Here is a 19,785-nt window from a genome sequence, read left to right on the forward strand (position 1 = left end):
TGTCATATTTCTTGTTTCTGGAGTACTTACTTTGATGGAACCACTTTATCCTTTTTAGTATTATAGGCCCAATCGAGCAGTAATTCTCTAATGAAGGAAAGGAATTTTTTACTTTCAGAATATGTCTTTAGAGTCTCAGGACTCATATATCTGAAAAAAAGAAATCATTACATTTTGAGATAAGTTCCTTATAATATTGCCAGACAGCAGGAAACATTCGTGCAATGATGACTAGAGACATTTTCATAGTACAGCTTCAGGTCATGAACTGAAGACACATTAGACATGTGATAATGAGTTTAAGTTGCAAGACCAACTCATTAAAAGCATGAAAATAATTGGGGATACAAGTAGGTGTTAGAAAAGTCAAGGATCACAGAGAAAACGTCTACTATGGTTAAAATATTTGACATTCAGATATTTACAGGTTTTCATTTTGGATCCTCCATTGTCTGGTAATGAAGAAATTCACTAACACACTTGTTCACGGAGGTGAACATAGCTATGTCCGCGTGGGATAGTTAAATGAGAAAGCATAAAGTATCTAGTCCACCTCACACATGTTTCTGTATCTGTTATTTCACTTTCAAGTCAAGCAGTCAAGTTCAACCGACTGTAGAAGGGTAAAATGTTAACCTGGAGACGTCAATGTCACAAAAGACTGAAAGACATTTTGGTAGCACTTACCAGAAATTGCTTGTAGATTTCTTTTGACTTTTATGTTGAAGTAGCTCAGATCTGGGAGCAGTGAGCAAGGCCAGGTGTCTTAGTTTTATAAGGAATTTATGAGCTGCTGACCAGGTTCTCTCATTGTTTTTATTAGAAAGACAGTGAGTCTCTAGCTCTATCTTACCATGTTGGTTAATGGAAGGACACTGGAAACCCAAGTTCAATGGCTGATTTTGTCCTTTCTCTTGATTATATCTCCTTACTCTTAAATGTGTATAGTTTTCTGCTATAGGTATATTAATGGAATTATATAATTAACATAAGAACGAACCATTCAGCTCTTCAAGATTCAACATAATAATTACACGAAATATATTGAATGCCTATACAATCTGATTCACCTAAAAATTGCAAATATTTATTGAAATCTACTTTTCTTGCTATGTGCTATGCATAAACCATGAAGAAATACTGGTCTCTGTCCTTATGGCTCCAGCAGATCATTGGGATGAAACACATCACTACTATAAAGAAGTATCACAGAGATAATATGTAAGAGAACAGTCTCTACCTAAGAGTTCAGGTAACAGAGTTCTGGAGAATTCAGAAACCTTGCTGAAGGAATAAATGTCTCAATTATGATCTGGCAATTTTACAGATTCCTATTACCCCCAAAATTCTTTGATATCAGTGTGTGATCATGTACAGCCCAAATTACTAAGCAATTCAGGATCTTAAATTACTATTTCACACAAATGTGTTCACTTTAGACCTGACTTAGGGAACGAGCATGATCTTTCTGGCTGGATAGTGAAGCATCCTGGCTTTTTGTTCCAGCTCTGTAATTCATCAGACAAATGACCTTGGGTAAATTACTTAATCTCTCTGTTTCATTTTCAGTGTCTATAGCACAAAGATAATTAAAGCAATTCTCTCACGGAAGTTTATGGAATAAAAGTGGATAATTCATGGTAAGTGTTCAGAAACATGCCTGACACAGCACTAAATAAGAATAAATTATGTTTTCCAAGTATATTTCTCAGGCAGCTGCGTAGGCATTTTGCATAAGTTCTGGCACCCCTTGTATAAACCATCCATATCTGAGATTTTTAGACTTGGTTTTCTTGCCACAGGAAACCCAAACGTGTGGAGTTAATGGTTGGAATGAGCTGGGTATAGCAAAATCAATTCCCAGGAAGCCAAACAAAGAAGCAAGTACTGAATGCAAGTGTAATCAGTAGTTCTCTAGGAGTTCAGGGAACACATGGTGCTAGCCTTGATACTCCCTGTAGTGCCTGGCACATGGCTTAAATATTGACATTGAACTTATGCTTCCTACATGCTGAATAAAAAGTCATATATTAAAAAGTCATATACTGTCCACTTGAGTCCTTCAACTGTTTGTGCCCATGCCCCTGGGCCCTATGACACTCTCTAGGTGTGACTTCACCCTGGCTTCTCATAAACATATATTGCTTCTGCCTTTGTGCTTAATTTAAAGGGGAAAAATTCAAGGCAGTGGGCTGAACTGCTCTAGGTTACTTTATTTTTCTTATGTTGCCCTTCCTAAACAATGTAATGACAGTGATTTGTATGGTAGCATTTATTCATTCATTTAAAAGGATCCACTACGTATTGTACATCTGTCTTCTTTAAAGACAACATTGTATTGTTTCGAATTAGTACATTGCCCAGCCTTTTTCTCCAAACTCCTTCAATCTACAGAGATCATCTAAGCATTCGAAAGATCTGAATTTAGAGGGCAAATGGAGGCTCTTGTGTGGGAATGACTTGTACAATATGGACATGCTCTGGACAAATGACTTTTACCTAACCTTGCGACCAAAACATTCATCTTATGTTTGAGATCATTTAATACTATCTCAGCTTGCCTATAATGTAAAACAAACTTACTAGACCTTGAGCATATGACTTTAATCTTTCATGACCCTTCCGTGCCTTTGACCTGGAGAAATGCATGAATGCGTGTATATGTTTTGCATAGTAAGTGCTGCAAGCAGAGGATGTTGCTTGAAAGCAACAAGATAATTATATCATTTGTGCTGCAAACAATAGGTGGTATTCTATTGAGAACATCTGTTTGAACTTGTGTGAGCTATTCTAGGTAAGTAGGGGTCGAGGGTAGAATCCCCAATAAGCAAAATTCTTCTTCTTTTTCCTTCCCCATTTCATGTTGGACATGCTGTTTTGATAAAAGACAAAGTTAGACCTTGCTTCAAGAGGACAGTTCTGGGAGAGATCTGAAGGAGCAGGTTCTCAGAGCAGTTCAGGTCCCTTTTTAGCTAACATGTGTGTGAAGGGTCAGGCTGTCTTTATTCTGGCATTGCTATAATGTGGCATTCTACTGCCACCCCAGCCTTGTATTATATATGGAAATATTTAAACATTATAAATCAAGAATCCTGAATTTTATTTTATTTTGGTATTTTTGTTTTATTTTATGTGAGTATAAGAATGTGTATGAGTGTATTGTCTACATGTCTGTAAGTATTACTTTACTTGAGAAAGTTATGCCTGCATGTATGTAAGTGCACCCATGCTGGGCAATGCCCACAGAGGTCAGAAGAGGGCATCAGATCCCCTAGAAGTGGAGTTATGAACAGTTGTTAGGCACCATGTATGGGTGTAGGGATTCAAATCCAGGTCTTCTGGAGGAGAAGTATCGTGCTCTTAATGCAGAGCCACCTCTCCATCCCCAGCAGCTTGAATTTTAAATAATGTATGTTCTGTCTTCCTAGCTGGACACACAAGGTTGTCACAGTGATTGCAGGAATAGGCTGGAAATGAACAGTCTTAGACTCTTGGAAGATCTGCTCTCGAATTGCAGTGTAACTATGCTGCAATTTCTGGACACTCACACAGCTTTATTCTTCTGTACAAGCTGGTACAAGTGAGTGAACACAAGGCTGGCATATTACATTTAGGTACATAGTCCACACTATAGTCCAGCCTTGTGTATGGGATGATGAGCCTGTGGTATAGACCTAAGCAGACTCTGAAACGGGTTCAGGCTCATTTCAGTTGAAGATTTGAGTTTCTTTGGCATCGAGAGTGAGGTCTAGAACTGAAAGGTGTGTTTACTTTGCCTGGACACTGTGGCAACTCTATTGTGGTTTACTTCTCCCAATCAGAGTCCTTCTGTACTCTGCGTGGATACTCCCCGACACACCAGCTCTGGGAAAGCCACTGCTCTATGGTAGAGACTCTCATTTAAGGGAATCATTAGACAATTACACATGCATGCTGGGTATTAACAGAGCATGTGGGAGGATCTACCTATGCAGTGGGTAGATGTGCCTGTGGTGTTTAAGGAGTGTTTTCACACACCCTTGGTCCTGTATTCATATAGTCACAAGGAAAAGCAGTGCACCACAGTTTAGCTTTGCAGATGGGGGAACAAAAAAAACTTAAAAAAAGAGGGAAAGGGAAGATTATTTCCATCTGAAGAAACCTGCCTGAAAGAGTATAGCAAGTTTAAGAAACTCAAAGTAGGCGATTTGGCTTGAGTGTGGGGTACAGAGCAGGGAGAGGTTTGTGAATGTATTGCCAGATGAACCAAGGTGAACGCCCACACACTAACCTCCACCAAAAAAAAAAAAAAAAAAAAAAAAATGCAATACCTTTAGACAGAAGCCTGCTCTTGACAACATACTTACTCTCCCTTCTCTCCAGAACTTCCTGCAGCACCTACTAAGACCTGCAATGTGCTCTGGGTCAGAATCTCATCCCTGTATTGTCGTTGGTAGCTTGCCTAAAAGAAATGTTGATTCAATTATTATATACTGTGGACACAGTGGAAACTTATTACCACCTTTACAGAAAAGTAATCTGTGAAAAAAAATAGCCCAAATACCCCAAATTTACAGTATGCTTGAGAACAGAATCTTTCTATAGATGCCAGACCCACTAGGTTAGCACAGAACTTAAATCTGGACTTTGGGTGGAATAAGCTGGGTCTGCAGGAAATTGTCCTTAACCAGGTATCCAAAGCATAGTCATAGCTCTGTGAATTGTTGCAAACTGTATTCCTATCATATAAGGCTGTTGGAAATCCTAAAGGATTACAAGGATCTCAGTTTGCATCTTTATTCAATTCAATGTTCTCAAACATTAGCCAACAGAATGCTTTTTACAGTCTATTAGGAAGATAAAGGAACTTTCAGTGTTCTGCAAAAAAACAAAAAAAAAACAAAAAAAACTACATTTATTGGAAATCTCCCCCGCTTCAGGGACTATGTTTGACACTGTGGGAACCACCATCTTATGCCCTAGGGGCCTGGAATGAGTGTGCTGAACGTGGTTGAGAATCACTAGATAGCCCAACCTTCTAAACTTGGATAACGGATTCAATGATCATGGATTCCTGGGTTCCAAGCAGGCATTCTCTCTGCTCAATCACTTATCAATGTTACAACAGTTTTATTCTTGAAGGATGCTGGAAAGAAAAATAAACTAACTCTGAGGATGTGGAATTAAAAAGCTCCTTATAGTTGGGGTCAAGCACTTATCCAACATACAAGAAGCCCATGCCTAATCTGCCACACAATTTAAAAATTTTATTTGTCTATAATAACAGGGATTCAATAGAATGCTTTTTCTTAAACGGCATCAAAGTACTTATAAAACAACAGAAGATTAAAATATTTTCATTGTTCTTAAAAATAGTAGGAAAAAATGAAATGGATCCACAAGAGCCTAGAAACACGAGTGGCAAAGTGGTTAGACAGGAAAAATCTAAGTTGTTAAATGATCATTCTTGCCAGAATGAAAGAAGAATTTTGAAAACAGTTAATTCAAGTAATTGTGGTTGAATTAACTGGTCTATATGCGCTTTGCATTTTTGTAATAATTTTATGAAGAAGCTATTCTAATCAATGTTTCACAGACATGAAGAGAGGAGAGAGAGAGAGAGAGAGAGAGAGAGAGAGAGAGAGAGAGAGAGAGAATTAAGAGCTTTCCCAGGATAACATTAGAGACTCCATTTGTCTGAATTTGAGGTTTGTCTTCCTGTCTCCATTACAAAATACCATGTTCTGTTGGGCTCTCTCAGCAGCCATATACAATAGTAGAGACTATATCATCTCAGTTACCTAGACTAGACTGAGGCTTAAAGCTTTGAAGACTGTAATAGACCAGTTATTACCACTGTTGGTAGCTGTGAGCCTTAGACTTGAGATTGCAGAAATGCAGTCAACAAAGGACAATAAACATAAAAAGTGAGCTAAGATGAAGACAGACTAGAACCACATGGAGTGAGTTGAGCAGATCAAACTTACTTTGAAAAATTAGATTTCCTGATTGAGAAAATACATAGCACAGAAGCAAAATACCAACAGAGATGTTATAGCAGACAAGAAACATTTGAGGCAAGATTTCAGAAAGGTTCAGGGGCTGGTATCACAGAAAGCCTAGACTGTGATAAACAGAACTGAAGAGGTCACGCTGTCAGCTAAGTCCCCTCTTTTGTACCTGGGGGAAAATAAAGAATAAACAGAACAGTCCCAGTCACACAAATAACAGTGAAAGCAGGACAGCAAGCAGTGTCTCCTGCGTTTGTTTAGATGGTTCTTGGATACCACATTTCCCTGAAATCAATTAAAATGTGCAAATGACTTTCTAACCTTTAAGAAACTTTAAACTACAAGGAAATAAACATTACTCTTCAAATATATAAGCAGGAAAAAGGCTACATTTAATTCCATAAATATTAATTTTATGTGTTTCACTCCATTGTTTTTATATGACTATATCACTAATCGGGTACAACTTTTATTTTTTTAGGTTGAAAAAAATTCTTTAGAAATCTAGTAATCAATTGCTTTTTCTAAATTAGTGTATAGAAACCCTAGCTACAGGGATGTCAAACCTGCTGTTTGAAGGCCGCATACAGATGCATGCAGCTGAGGATGACGCTAACTGTAGCCCAGCATAAATTTGTAAACTTACTTAGAACATTGTGAGATTTTCTTTGTGTCTGTGATTTTTTTGTAACTTGATTGCATGGTTTTTGAATGTGAACTTTGTAAATACTAATGCCATTTTGCAATGTCAAAAGGTTGGGCATGCCTGACTGCTAAACCATTAGAGGTAAATTGTACAGTCTGGTTAGGCACTGGTGATATCAGTGACAAATATCAACCTTTTGAAGGATGCATGTCTAAGAATGTCTATCTGTAAAAGGCTTGTTTACAAAGTAACTAATTAGCATGATTGTTAGAAGAAAAATATAAAATTAAAAACTGAAATAAAGAGAAAGTAACAAAACTGTTTTGAAATATTGAACTTATGAGAGATATATATTTAACCTGCCCAAACAGACAGAAATAAAGGAAAAGCAGTGTATATTCCAGACAAAAGGAAAGAAGACATGGTAGGCAGGGCCCTGTATCTAAAACAGCAAAAGACAACAAAGAACCTTGAGATGCTAAAACAGCAGCTTCTTGTTCCTGTAAATACTACATTGTTCAGATGGTTCACTGAGGAAACACTGAGCACTGACTATGCTCCACACATTGTGCTGCTCACTGAATAGACAAGTTTATATGAAATGAATATATATATATATATATATTCATGAACCACAGTCTTCAGGGTATTACTAGCTTTACTAGATTTGCCTAGGAAGGAAAATGAACTGTGTTAAAAGGTAAAAACTAATAACAAAATTTACAAAACAAATATTAAGTAAAATGACATACAGTTTTTAACCCTGGGCAAACACTGTGTGTGTCTGTCTGTCTGTGTGCATGTCTGTGTGTGTACATGCACGAAATTTGTGTGACAATAGGAATGGGGCCAGAAACAGGTTGTGGTGGTGACCATGGAGAGCCTTTGGGGGTCTAGATAGAAGACTGATTACAAAACTGTGTGGTAAGCACATCACCAGAGAGGCTGAGCTTTGTGGCGATGTGGAGTAAGCAACGAACAAGATAAAATGCACATCTGTATTTGTGCAGAAGTAGCAGGGAAAATGCACAAAGGAGGACACATGGCCAACTGGTCCATTCTAGTGAGAGGAGGTGGAAGCTGAGGTTTGGGCTTCAGGGGATAGTCAGAATAGGCTGTGTATTTTAGCGGGAAGTGGATGACAGCTCTGTATGTAACACGGAACACTGAGCATAAACATTTTGGAAGTAGTTTGAAAATAGTCTGCTTTACCAGGTTTGAGAGTAATACTCCACACATAGCACATTTGGATAGATATAGATTATGTAATTGTACAAGTAGGTGATATTTCTATAATGTGACATTCATATTCTATTTTTTTAATTCTGTTGTATTAAATGCTCTGATTTGGAGGCTTTTGCAAAAAAAAAATAGAAAAGTGATTTCCAGTTCCTTAACCATGTCACAGCAAGTTGTATGTTGTTTCCATTATTGTCATTTTTTTTTTGTAGTCTTATAGGCCAATTTCTGCAAACTTTCCTTTCTGTTTTCCTAATGAAAAGGAGAAGTTATTACAGTTAAAAGGAGTCAAGCAGGGTTAGCCAGCTTACCCCATTGTCAGGTCAGGACTGGCTCTACTTCCTAGTTTCCAAACCTTTTTATTTGAAATTGTGGTCTGACTGCTCTTTCTTGTTCCACTGTTTCCTTTGACCTGCATTTTTGTACTCATGGCTGCTGGCTTACTTAGCTTACAAAGTTTGCTTCCTTTGCTTTAGAAGCCACTCAAAGACATTCCAAGGGAAACTGGCTTTTGTTCATCTACCTCAATGACGATGACCTCTGGAGCATCAGCACAAGCTAGCCATAACTTTCCCTGGAGTTAACCTAGCTGTGTGGGAGGAAATTATTGCCCTGCAGGTGGTAACACTTAATTTGATATCACAGGTAGGAAATGAGTGGGTGGGATTCAGCACCAGGTGTGCATACCATTCACCCATTATGGAACTGCCTCAGATGTTTAAAGTTACTTATGTTCTGGAGAAAGTTGACTTTAAGGGAACTTGTCTGCCTTGATTACTATTGAAGAGGGCACATTCACTGCTTACAGCTATCCCAGCTCTACTTTGAGAAAGCAGAAGGCTTAGTCTCCTGAACTGCTGGGATAGTTGAGGCCTTTGTGATAGTTCCACATGCAACAAGAAGGTCTAGCATGAATGCTTTGAGAGGGTGAGAAAACTGGCAGTCAAGATCCTGATCTGGCTAGAAGCCAGAGCTAAGCAGTTAGCAATTTCCCAGAGTCTTGTTCACTTCTACACAACAGAATTTCTCTAATTTTTAACCAAGATTTGAATGAGAGCACAATGCCCTCTACCTGCATTTATTGAGAGATTTAGTGAAAATGGGAGAGATAAATAAGGCCTAGCTAGTTTTAAAAACCAGAGGGAACCATATTAGTCCAACAACCTACTGACAAATTATACATACAACCAGATCAAAGAATATAATACATGTCTAGGCAAAGTTTATCTGAGAACAATTGGTCTTTGCCCAAGATTTATCTACATGGCACACAGTAATTAAAAGTACCAGACTGGTGCAACTAACCTTCTTGGATGTTTAACAGACATACTTTGAGGCCTATACTAATTTGGTCAGAGGGACATAAAGGACACTTTTTGCTCCTTGCCCTCCTAGGTCGACTAGTTCCAGGGGACTATGAGCATCTCTCAAAATGTCCTGTAACTGTGGTGAGTCACCTGTCCTCTTGATCAAGGAGGCCATGGAGACCCCATGAGATAGACTTGAACCAGTGTCCAGTCTACAAAGAGGAGGGTCGTCACAGAGGAATCATTTCCTCCATGCTTCGAAGCAAAGCCAGCCATGATCGAGCAGGACCTTTGACTTATCTTCACATAGGCGGAACTGGTAAAAGAAAGGAGCCAGGGGCTCCTCCCAAGTCCATGTGACCCCTGAGGAACAGATCCTCAAAAAGCCTTAAGAGTAAAAATAAATTGATTTATCTGGGCCAATTGTATGGCCTTAAACACCCAAAAGGAAAGTATAACCAAAGATTAAAGGGGTCAATATAATTTCTTAAGAGTCCATATGCATAGCTAAAGGCTACATAACAAGCAACAATGCCAGATAGAAGATACCTTCTTTTGAGTTGCTGGTGAGGGTGGCCAAAGGGAATCCCAGATGATTACATTTTAAGGCTTTAAAAAATGTATAGGCTGAAAATTGTATTATTCATAAAGTTCATGTACTTTGTTGCTACATGGGCATACAAGCAACATTGTGGCTAATATAAATTGATGACTTAGTTGAAATATGGACAAATTCTACTAACTTTAACTCACTATTTGTGCTGACAGGAGATGCCTGTTGGCCAGCTCCATTGCTTCAATGTCAAGTGTTTCATCTATTTCCTTGTTACAGTCTGGACATTTCCACTTCTGGTGTTCTGTTGTTTCTTCTTTGTTCAACTAAGTAAAAGCAAATGAAAAGAAGCAAAAAAATGGTAATTCAATATTAATTTATTGTTTAGCAGAAACCTCAAGCAAATTTCACTCTAGTTAGGTAAGAAAAATGCTGAAATTCTCCCTCATTATCTCAAATATCCTCACCATTTGCTCAGGTCTGGAAGAGACAAAATAACTGCCACGCTGTGGGGGAAGAAGTTATATTCTACCTTTCTGAGGCATCATTAAAAGACTGAAAGCTGCCACATATATAACACTTTGAGCTAGTAGTCCTGTGTGGTCCTCCAACAGCCTTGGCAGCACCTGAGGGACTGTTGGAAATGCACATACTCATCTTCTGCAGTTAAAAGTTTGACAGCCACTGGTTTCAATGAATCATTGTGGTTGAATAAAAGGTGTGCGTGAATTAGAGATGGGAATGTGGAAAATTTACCGATGAGAAAAACTGAAGCTTAGAGAAAATGATTTGCTGAACATCACAAAACAGACCTAGGAAAACAGGCCTATATTTCCAGCTCTGTGGAGGCTGAGGAAGGAGGATTTTAAGGTCAAGGCTTGCATGGGCTACAAAATGGGTTCACAAGGCCACTCCATGTAACTTAGTGAGACTTTGTTTTAAAACAAATGGAAAATAGAAAAGAGTGTTGGTCTATAGCTCTGTGGTAGAGTGCTTGACTAGCATGTACAAGGCTCTAGGTTCAAGTCCGTACAAAAAATGCAGCTCATTAAAAGCAAGGATATAAATCAGATATTCTGAGTCCAAGGGCAGAACTCCATCTGCAATGCTGTAATAACCCCCTGAGTACATCATAAAGAGGACCAAGCCAGTCTTTGTCATCTGACTTTTGAAACTAATCAAGTGCTGGAACAGTGACCTCAGTACTGACTCTGCATCAAGACCAGATGGGTAGTGGATTAAAAATGCATGGAACCCATATAGTCTGCACCAGAATCTCCAAGGTGGAAGCTGGGAGCTCAACATTTTTAGACAATATTCTAGATGATTCTGATGCAGATGAGTCAGCAAAATGACATAATCCAAGATTGAGTACAACTGAAGAAACCCTTGGAAATGACTGGTACTTGTCTATGCAGAAATTCTGGTTGTGTTCTTATATAGACAGGGCTGGGTTCTGAGACCCACCTAATAGCTTCAAGCAGGGCTTAGTGGATATGGAATGAACTTGCAAGAGTCCTACTTCAGAGAGTCTAAGCCATGATACTCCCAGAAACTAGCCCTTCATATTATATGATAAAATACCACAGTGAAGACTAACATGACATAGGACTTAGCAAAGGAAGAGTGTTTAGTGTTCTATTTCCTTTATGGGAACCATGACTGATTCATGTGCTGAGAATATTTTTCTTGTAGAAATGTTCTCATGAAGCCTGGGATAATGTATATTGAGTACTTTTAAATGAATAAGTCTGATGAGAGAGATTCTAAAGTAGCTCTAAGATATAGAAGGTGCTATTTCACTCACAGATAAATTTATGATGCTGACCTTGAATTCTATTTTATATTATAAAATGGTAATAACCATAAATTAGGCTGTAACAAGTATTTAGTAAACATAATTACCTAAGCAAATGATGAGAAAATAACTGAACATAAGACTATTTGCACCCCCGATCTAGTAAATGTAGGCATTTCACAAGCTCACTCTTTATGGTATCTTTTATTGTGAATTTATTGTGAATAATTTATTGTGAATTTCATACAGGCATATATGCCCACTCCCTCCCCTCCAACTCCTCCCATATCTCCTCATTACTTTTTTTCTGATAACTTCATGTACTCTTTCATCTTTTTGCTACTCTAACATTTCCTCCTCTGAAGAGCTACCCTAAAATCTTTTAAGGATTAGATAAGAGCCCCCAAATATTTTTGACATTTTTGGCCTTTGGAACAGAGTATGTTGTTAACAGCCCAAGGACATTGTGAGTTTTAGCCAAGAAACTGGCTACTTTTCTTTGGGGCTTTATTACCCTAACTGCCTAGCCAATTTCTACCTCCTATTCTTATCACACCACCATCTGAAGAGGTTACCCAAATAGCTGATAGAGAATTGGGACACAGACTGCTCTGCTTCTTCCATGCTGAACAGGGACACAGGGTGAGGCAATTGGGGTACCCCCTTCAGTGGGTCTATCTAAAAGTCTCCCAAATTGTATAACTCTTAACTCTAGAAAAGAAGATCCTTGACTGGTGCTAACTAGCATTACAAGTTCTAGACAGGGAACTAGAAAAAAGTCAGAATAGGGCAATTTTCAAATGTTCATATGAGAGTCCATTGGAATGTCTTAACAAAGGCTTCCAAAAGCTCAATTAGGTTCCTCCTCGTTTTTCTTTTGTCTTCTAAGGCTAGAATAGTTGACTGGGAAGAGTAGCTGGATACTCAGGTGAGGGCCCAGTGACCCTGCTTGGCACTCCTTTAATGAATGAGCTCAACCCTCAGCAAGCCCAATTGTGACTATGTTTAGTGATCAGGCTCAGCTGAAGTCATGATGATGGTAGTTATTTCATGCAGAAGGGACTGCTGTATAGCATCTTCTTATTAAAAGGACATGGACTTTAAAATAATTTGGTGCTTGGAGCCACATATGAGGGAGAACATATGTCGTTTGTTTTTCTGAGTCTGTGTTACTTCACTGAGTATAACATGTTCTAGAACCATCCATTTACCTGCAAATTTTCAAATTTCTTTGAAAAGCTAAACAAGATAGACAGACCCTTAACACAGTTAACCAATAGAAAGAACGAGCAAATCCAAATCAACAAAATCAGAGATGAAAGGGGAAACATCACAACAGACACCCAAAAGATCCAACCATTATAAGGGAATATTTTAAAAACCTATACGCTACTAAATCTGCAAATGTAAAAGAAATGGATGGATGTCTGAAATCATGGGAACCTCCAAAGTTAAACCAAGAAGAGATCAACAGTTTAATCAGAATGATAACATATAAGAAAAATTGAAACAGTAATACAAAGTCGCCCAACTAAAAAAAGCCCAGGCCCAGATGGATTTACTACAGAATTCTATGAGACATTTAAAGAAGACCTCCAACCAAAACTATTTAAATTATTTAAAATGATAGAGAACATCCAACATCCTTCTATGAAGCCAGCATCACTCTAATACCCAAATCGGGTAAAGACACAACCAAAAAAGAAAACTATAGACCCATATCCTTAATGAACATAGATGCAAAAATTCTCAACAAAATACTTGCAAACCACATACAGACACACATCAAAAAGATCATTCACCACAATCAAGTAGGCTTTATCCTAGAAATGTACGGATGGTTCAATATACACAAGCCAATAAACGTCATTAATCATATAAACGGACTCAAAGACAAAAACCACATTGTCATCTCAATAGATGCAGAAGTGAATAATTCAGCATGTGACAAATATTTCAGAAGTGACAAAATTCAGCATGCATTTATGTTCAAAGTCCTAGAGGGAATTGGACTGGAAGGAACATACCTCAACATAATTAAAGCTATATACAACAAAACCACAGCCAATATTATTCTAAATGGAGAAAAACTGGAAGCATTCCCATTAAAATCAGGAACCAGGCAAGGATGCCCACAATCTCCACATAGTGCTTGAAACTCTTGCTAGAGCAATAAGACAGGATAAGGAAATTAAAGGAGTACTAATTGAAAAAGAAGAGGTCAAACTATCCCTTTTTGCAGATGATATGATACTATACCTAGAGAGATGCCAAAAGTTCCACCAGAAAATTCCTAGAACTGATCATCACTTTCAGTATAGTGGAAGTTATAATATCAATCTACAAAAATCAGTAGCCTTTCTATATACTAATAATAAGCAACTGGAGAAAGAATACAGGGAAATTCTCCCTTTCACAAGTGCCAGAAAAAAATTAAAATATCTTGGAATAAATATGACAAAACACACCAAAGATCACTACAATGAAAATTTTAAATCATTAAAGAGATTGAGGAAGTCACCAGGAGATGGAAGGATCTCCCATGCTCATGGATTGGAAGAATTAATATTGTTAAAAAGCAATATATAGATTCAATGCAATCCCAATCAAAAACCCCGTGACATACTTCACAGAATTAGAAAAATACATCCTTAAATTCATATGGAGGCATAAAAGACCCCAGATAGTCAAAGCAGCCCTGAGCACCAAGAGCAACGCTGGGGGGGATTACTATACCAGATCTCAAAGTATACTACAGAGCCATAGTCATAAAAATAGCATGGTACTGGCACAAGAACAGGCACATGTATCAATGGAACATCATTGAAGGTCCAAACCTGAGTACATGTAATTTCAGCCACCTGATATTTGACAGAGGTGCCAAGAGTACACAATGGAGGAAAGACAGCATGTTCAACAAATGGTGCTGGCAAAACTGGATCTCCACCTGTAGAAGAATGAAATTAGATTCTTATCTTTCACCTGCACAAAAGTCAACTCCAAATGGATCAAAGACATCCATGTGAAACTGGAAACCCTGAACCTATTAGAAGAAAATATTGACAGTAACCTACAAGATATAGGTGTAGGAAAGGACTTTCTAAATTGGACAGAAGTTGCTCAGGAATTAAGGTCAGCAATCAACAAGTGGGACCTCATTAAACTAAGACCTACAGAATGGGAAAGCATCTTTACCAGTGACACATCTGACAAAGGTTTAACATCCAGAATACATAAAGAACTCAAAAAACAAAGAATCGAGAAATCAAATGATCCAATTAAAAGATGGGCTAAAGATCTAAACAGAGTTCTCAAAGAAAGAAAGACGGCTAAGAAATGTCTCAAAAAATGTTCAACATTGTTAGCAATTAGGGAAATGCAAACTAAAACCACCTAAGGTATCACCTTAGCCCAATCAGGCTGGCTATGTTCAAGAGAACAAATAATACCAAATGCTGGCGAGGATGTGGAGAAAGGGGAACACTCATTCACTGCTGGTGGGATTGCAAACTTGTGCTGCCTCTATGGAAAACAGTGTGCAGAACTCTTAACAAACTAAAAATGAACCTACTGTATGACCTAGTTATACCACTCCTTGGCATAAACCCAAAGGACTTATCCTATTTTATAGACACTTGTACAACCATGTTTGTTGCTGCTCTTTTCACAATAGCTAAGAGATGGAAGCAAACTAAGTGTCCCTCAACTGACAAGTGGTTAACAAAAATGTGGTATATTTACACAATCGAGTTCTATTCAGCAGTAAAGAAAGATGAAATAATGAAATTTGCCACCCTCTTTTTAATTTGCATATATTTCTTACATACTCAAATGAGTTGTGACTTCTACTTTGTCACACAAGAACCACAAAATTTCTTAAGATATTCTCACTACTAAGAAAACAAGGAGTTATCAATAAAACTCTAACATTAAATTAAAAACATTAACAATTGTGAATTAATATTCCTGGTTTGATTTATATTTAATAGCAATCGTATTCACTCTAATGGAATAGAAAGATATTATATGCTTACTGTATATGGATTTTGAAGTTCAATTGCCTTTTCAACCATGTTCCAGTCTGCATTGGCAAGACCTTTGTCAAATTTGAGTGCCATGGCTATAGATTTGGTTAACTCTTGAAAGTGTTGGAATCTATAATATTTATACATTATATATTTATATTTTGTCATGACATCATGAAGACCTTTGAAGCAAAGAGCACATTTTACAAACAACAGGGACACAATTTTGATAAGAACTATAAAATTTCCTTTTTCCTTTTGTTATTTACTTATCAACACTAATCATTTGTGCATATGTATATGAGAGAGAGAGAGAGAGAGAGAGAGAGAGAGAGATGCAAATGTGTGCTGGTGCACTGGCTCATGCGTTTCAATGTGGAGGCCAAAGGTTTTCAGAATGTCTACCTCAATTATGTTGCCACCTTACTTTTTTTGAGGCAAGGTCTTTCCCTGAACCTGGAGGTCACAGTTTGGGTTAGATTCACTGGCTGGTTGGTGCCACCCAGTGCTAAGTTTATAGGTACCTGCTGCCACACTGGCTTTTCTTATGTGGGTTCTGAGATTCTGAACTCAAGTCCTCAGTCTTATGCAACAAGCGCTTTACCCACAGAGCCATTTTCCCCGTCCTACACTAACCATTTTTAAACAAAGATTCAATATAACTATCCAATAAAAATGCTAACAATTCAAATATTTGTACTTTCATACTCCTCCTGAGATACAATATTAAGATTTATAGCTAATGTTTATCAAATGCTTACAATATGCTAAGAAAATGTGACTCAGCATTTTATATGTACTAAGGATTTTATTTGTCTTAGTTTTGTTTTAAGGTGAGTCTTCTCTCCCAGTTTTCTAGATGAGGAAACAGGAGCAGAGGTGTGATTGTTCAATGCGTCAATGTGACTGGACCACAGGATACCTAGATATTTGGTTAAGCAACATTCTAGGTATATCTGTAAGAGTGCTTCTAGAGAGTAAATTACAGCCCTTCCTCAATGTCTTCAGCTTAAATAGAAACTTACTAAGCTAACTTCTCTCAAGAAGAAAACCAGTTCACTTGCTTTCTGTTTGCTTTTTCAAAGGCGACAATAGGGTTTGTTTCCTACTGCCAAGACACATGTTCATATACTACAAGAAAGAAAGGCTTATAACTCAGTGTTTGTATTAACATTGCCCACTTAACCTCTTTTATGGACTGTAACTAGGAAAATCAGTCTTAGGCTTCTGGAACTTTTCTTTTTAAAGTGGCCATACTAGCCTCTTTGCCTGTAGTGAATAGTGAATTGGAAGAAAAGACATCATATATCTCACTCTCCCTTTGACTTGCAACCAAGAAACTTAGCAAACTAATTTCTCTCAAGGAGGCAAAGAAGAAAATTAGATATTATAATATTGGATATATATTATATATATTATATAGAGATATATCTGTGAGGGTGCTTCTGGAGACAGTAAATCACAGCCCTCCCTCCAGTATGAGTGCACCTTATTCAGTCAGTCTGAAGTTTGAATATAACTTTGTCAGTAGCTTGAATAGAACTAAAGGCAGCATGAGAAAGAATTCACTGTGTCTGCCCGATGGCCTCTGACCTACAACCTGGTCTTCTCTGCCTTTGGACTTATTCCACTGGATCTCTTGCTTCTCAGGCATTCACACTGAAGTGCTTGGAACCCAGCTTCCATAATCACATGAGCACTATAAACCCATAAGAGGGCTGCATGATTCTGCATGATCTCTGAGGTTCAGATCCCTCAACGACTTTTCTGTCTTTGAACACAGTTACTAGCTTCCTCAGGAAGGCAGCACTTGTTAGCCTCTCTATTTTATTTCTTATGTGGTTTATTTAGTTTGGTGCATAAATGAATCTGACAGACACCTTGACCTGCTGACTGCTGGCTGCTGTTCACTCCAGTGTGAGCTCTGTCAGCTCAGAAAGACTTACCTGTCTTCAGAATGCAATTCAATGTATTAGAATAGTGTCTAGTGTCTAGGACATTGTTAAAATGTTCATTGAATCACTGGATAGACTTACATTACTATTTTAGTTATATTAGATTAAAGTAAATAGTCTTTTAAAATAAGGCTATTGACCTGAACCGTGTATATGCCTTTACACAAAGATTCAATGTCCTCTTCAACTAGAAAACATTCACTTCTATTTAAATGGACTCTCTGTAATGGGTACTTCTTTTTTTTTTTTTAATTTAATAGCCACATGATTAGAAGAAGCTTTTCATTACAGCTTTAACATATTCAATAATAATTTCCAGTGCAAGGATACATCTCCTTCAAAAGCGGCTGTAAATTTTTAGTTGACTTAATACAGTTATACAATGTTGAACTCAGGAGAAACCTGGTAAGACATAGAATTGAATGAGTTTTTAACCTCTAAAAAAGATCGCCATTTCATTTTAAAATATGTTTCCTATAGAAAGACTCATTTTTTAATTTTTTTAATTTTATTTATTATTTTTATTTTATGTGTATGCATGTATTGCCTGCATGTAGGTAAGTGCACCCATGTCATGCAATGCCCACAGAGGTCAGAAGAGGCTCTCAGATCTCCTGGGACAGGCGTTATGGACAGTTGTTAGCTTCCATGTGGATGCTGGGATTTGAACCTGGGTCTTCGGCAAGAATAACCAGTGTTATTAACCGCTGAGCCATCTCTCCAGCCCCAGATTCCTTTTTAATGCTACTAACACCTAGATGCTTGCACATGTGTCTCTAATCTCTATATATCTGATTATTACTAGTCACAGTCGGTTATACTCAGATCCTTGGCTATAAAGTCATCAAGTAGATTTCAGTGGTAATGCTTATCACCTCTACTAATTAACATGAAGTAAATTTTTATGCTTCCTCCTCAAATATATTTGTTGATTTTTTGTGTATAAATCATACATAACATCCCAAACAATCTTATTCATCTATATACCCACTTCCCAAATGGCACCCACCCATCACCCTCCACACACACAAGTCCATATACTCTGTCATCCCTGTTACTGTCCACTGTGTTGTCATTGTACCCCCAGCCATTCCCCAGTGCTTGTCCATCTGCTGAATCTAGTCAGCCTATCTAGAGATCCTTGTTTTAGGAAGATCAGCTGTTCCTCATCTAGCAGCAATCAGTTGTCAATATTCCTTAGGTAAGATTGGGGTCTGCTGTTCATTTACCCAGTTCTATGCTGGGTTACTGTCTGGGAGTCTTTTGGGTCACCCTGGCCAATAACTCAAAGGAAGGGATCTCCTGTCTGGCATTGTTTCTTGTTATGTAGCCTTTAGCTATACATATGGACTCTTAAAAAATTATATTGATCCCTTTAATCTTTGGTTATACTTTCCTTTTGGGTGCTTTTAGAATATTTTTTTCTTCATTCAGAGTAGTAAGCAATAGGTCTTACCTAGTTCAGTAACTGCCATTGGCAAAACAAATCTATTGACAATCAGAGTAATTAAGCATACTGACACTCCATGAAATAATATCTAGAATTGAGAAAATACATCAAGTAAGTATTCAGGATAATTGATTATAATAAGTTCTGTATTCTAAATTGAACTAGGTTGTGCTTTGCTAATGGATATGCATAGTGGGTAAGGAAGTTGGATGTCAGGCATGATAAAAGTACTCTTGGAACTTGCCTTCTTACTGTATACACACAACTTCTGCCACATTTTAGAGTAAAACCAGAATTAGGACTGCAGCTTCCCTCTTGGGAGTGGGGGTGGGGTTGCAAAGCTCTTTGCAAATATCTTGCCTTAGGATGCAGTAAAGGGAGAAATATTCTAGCATATTCTGTTAAGATATTTTTAGAGATAACTTTATCTGAAAATTAAAATGTTTTGCTTCTTTGTATTATTAAATGTAGCTTTGCAAAGTTGTAGGAGAGCCAAATATAAGCAGGATTCTCTTTGCATGAATACTGAGAGTAAATAAATGAAAACAATTGAGCTTATGTTTTGCAGCAGGTGCTATTTTAAATGATTTATAACTGAATTCTTTTCATCTTCCTGTTAAATGATTTTAGATCCCTGAAGAAGGGGTGTCTCTAGGCTGGAAGGGGGGAAGGCTGTTCCATTTGTTCCCAGTCTTTCAGGCTTCTAGCCAGAAGCCTCCTTTGGGTCCTATTCACGCAGTTCTCTCTATAGTTTGGGTCACACTTTTCTCAGAATGAGGAAGTCACAAAACTAGGACACACACCCCCACCCCCCCACCCCCA

At 37.8% G+C, this 19,785-nt stretch overlaps 1 protein-coding gene across 1 annotated transcript in view; it reads right to left on the reverse strand.

Moving 5' to 3' along the window:
- Nucleotides 1-19,785, reverse strand: part of LOC103736344 (sodium/hydrogen exchanger 10-like) — a gene marked incomplete at its 5' end in the record, with an annotated part of 75,345 nt that overhangs the window by 53,663 nt on the left and 1,897 nt on the right. Inside the window, 5 exons of the mRNA XM_008835820.1 lie at nt 31-150; nt 4,347-4,441; nt 9,936-10,061; nt 15,568-15,740; nt 18,970-19,051. Of these exons, the coding sequence (XP_008834042.1) occupies nt 31-150; nt 4,347-4,441; nt 9,936-10,061; nt 15,568-15,740; nt 18,970-19,051 (596 nt within the window). The remainder of the gene's footprint in view (nt 1-30; nt 151-4,346; nt 4,442-9,935; nt 10,062-15,567; nt 15,741-18,969; nt 19,052-19,785) is intronic.

The sequence above is a fragment of the Nannospalax galili genome, unplaced genomic scaffold (assembly GCF_000622305.1).
Source record: "Nannospalax galili isolate Female #2095 unplaced genomic scaffold, S.galili_v1.0 scaffold338, whole genome shotgun sequence".
Classification (NCBI taxonomy): Eukaryota; Metazoa; Chordata; class Mammalia; order Rodentia; family Spalacidae; genus Nannospalax; species Nannospalax galili.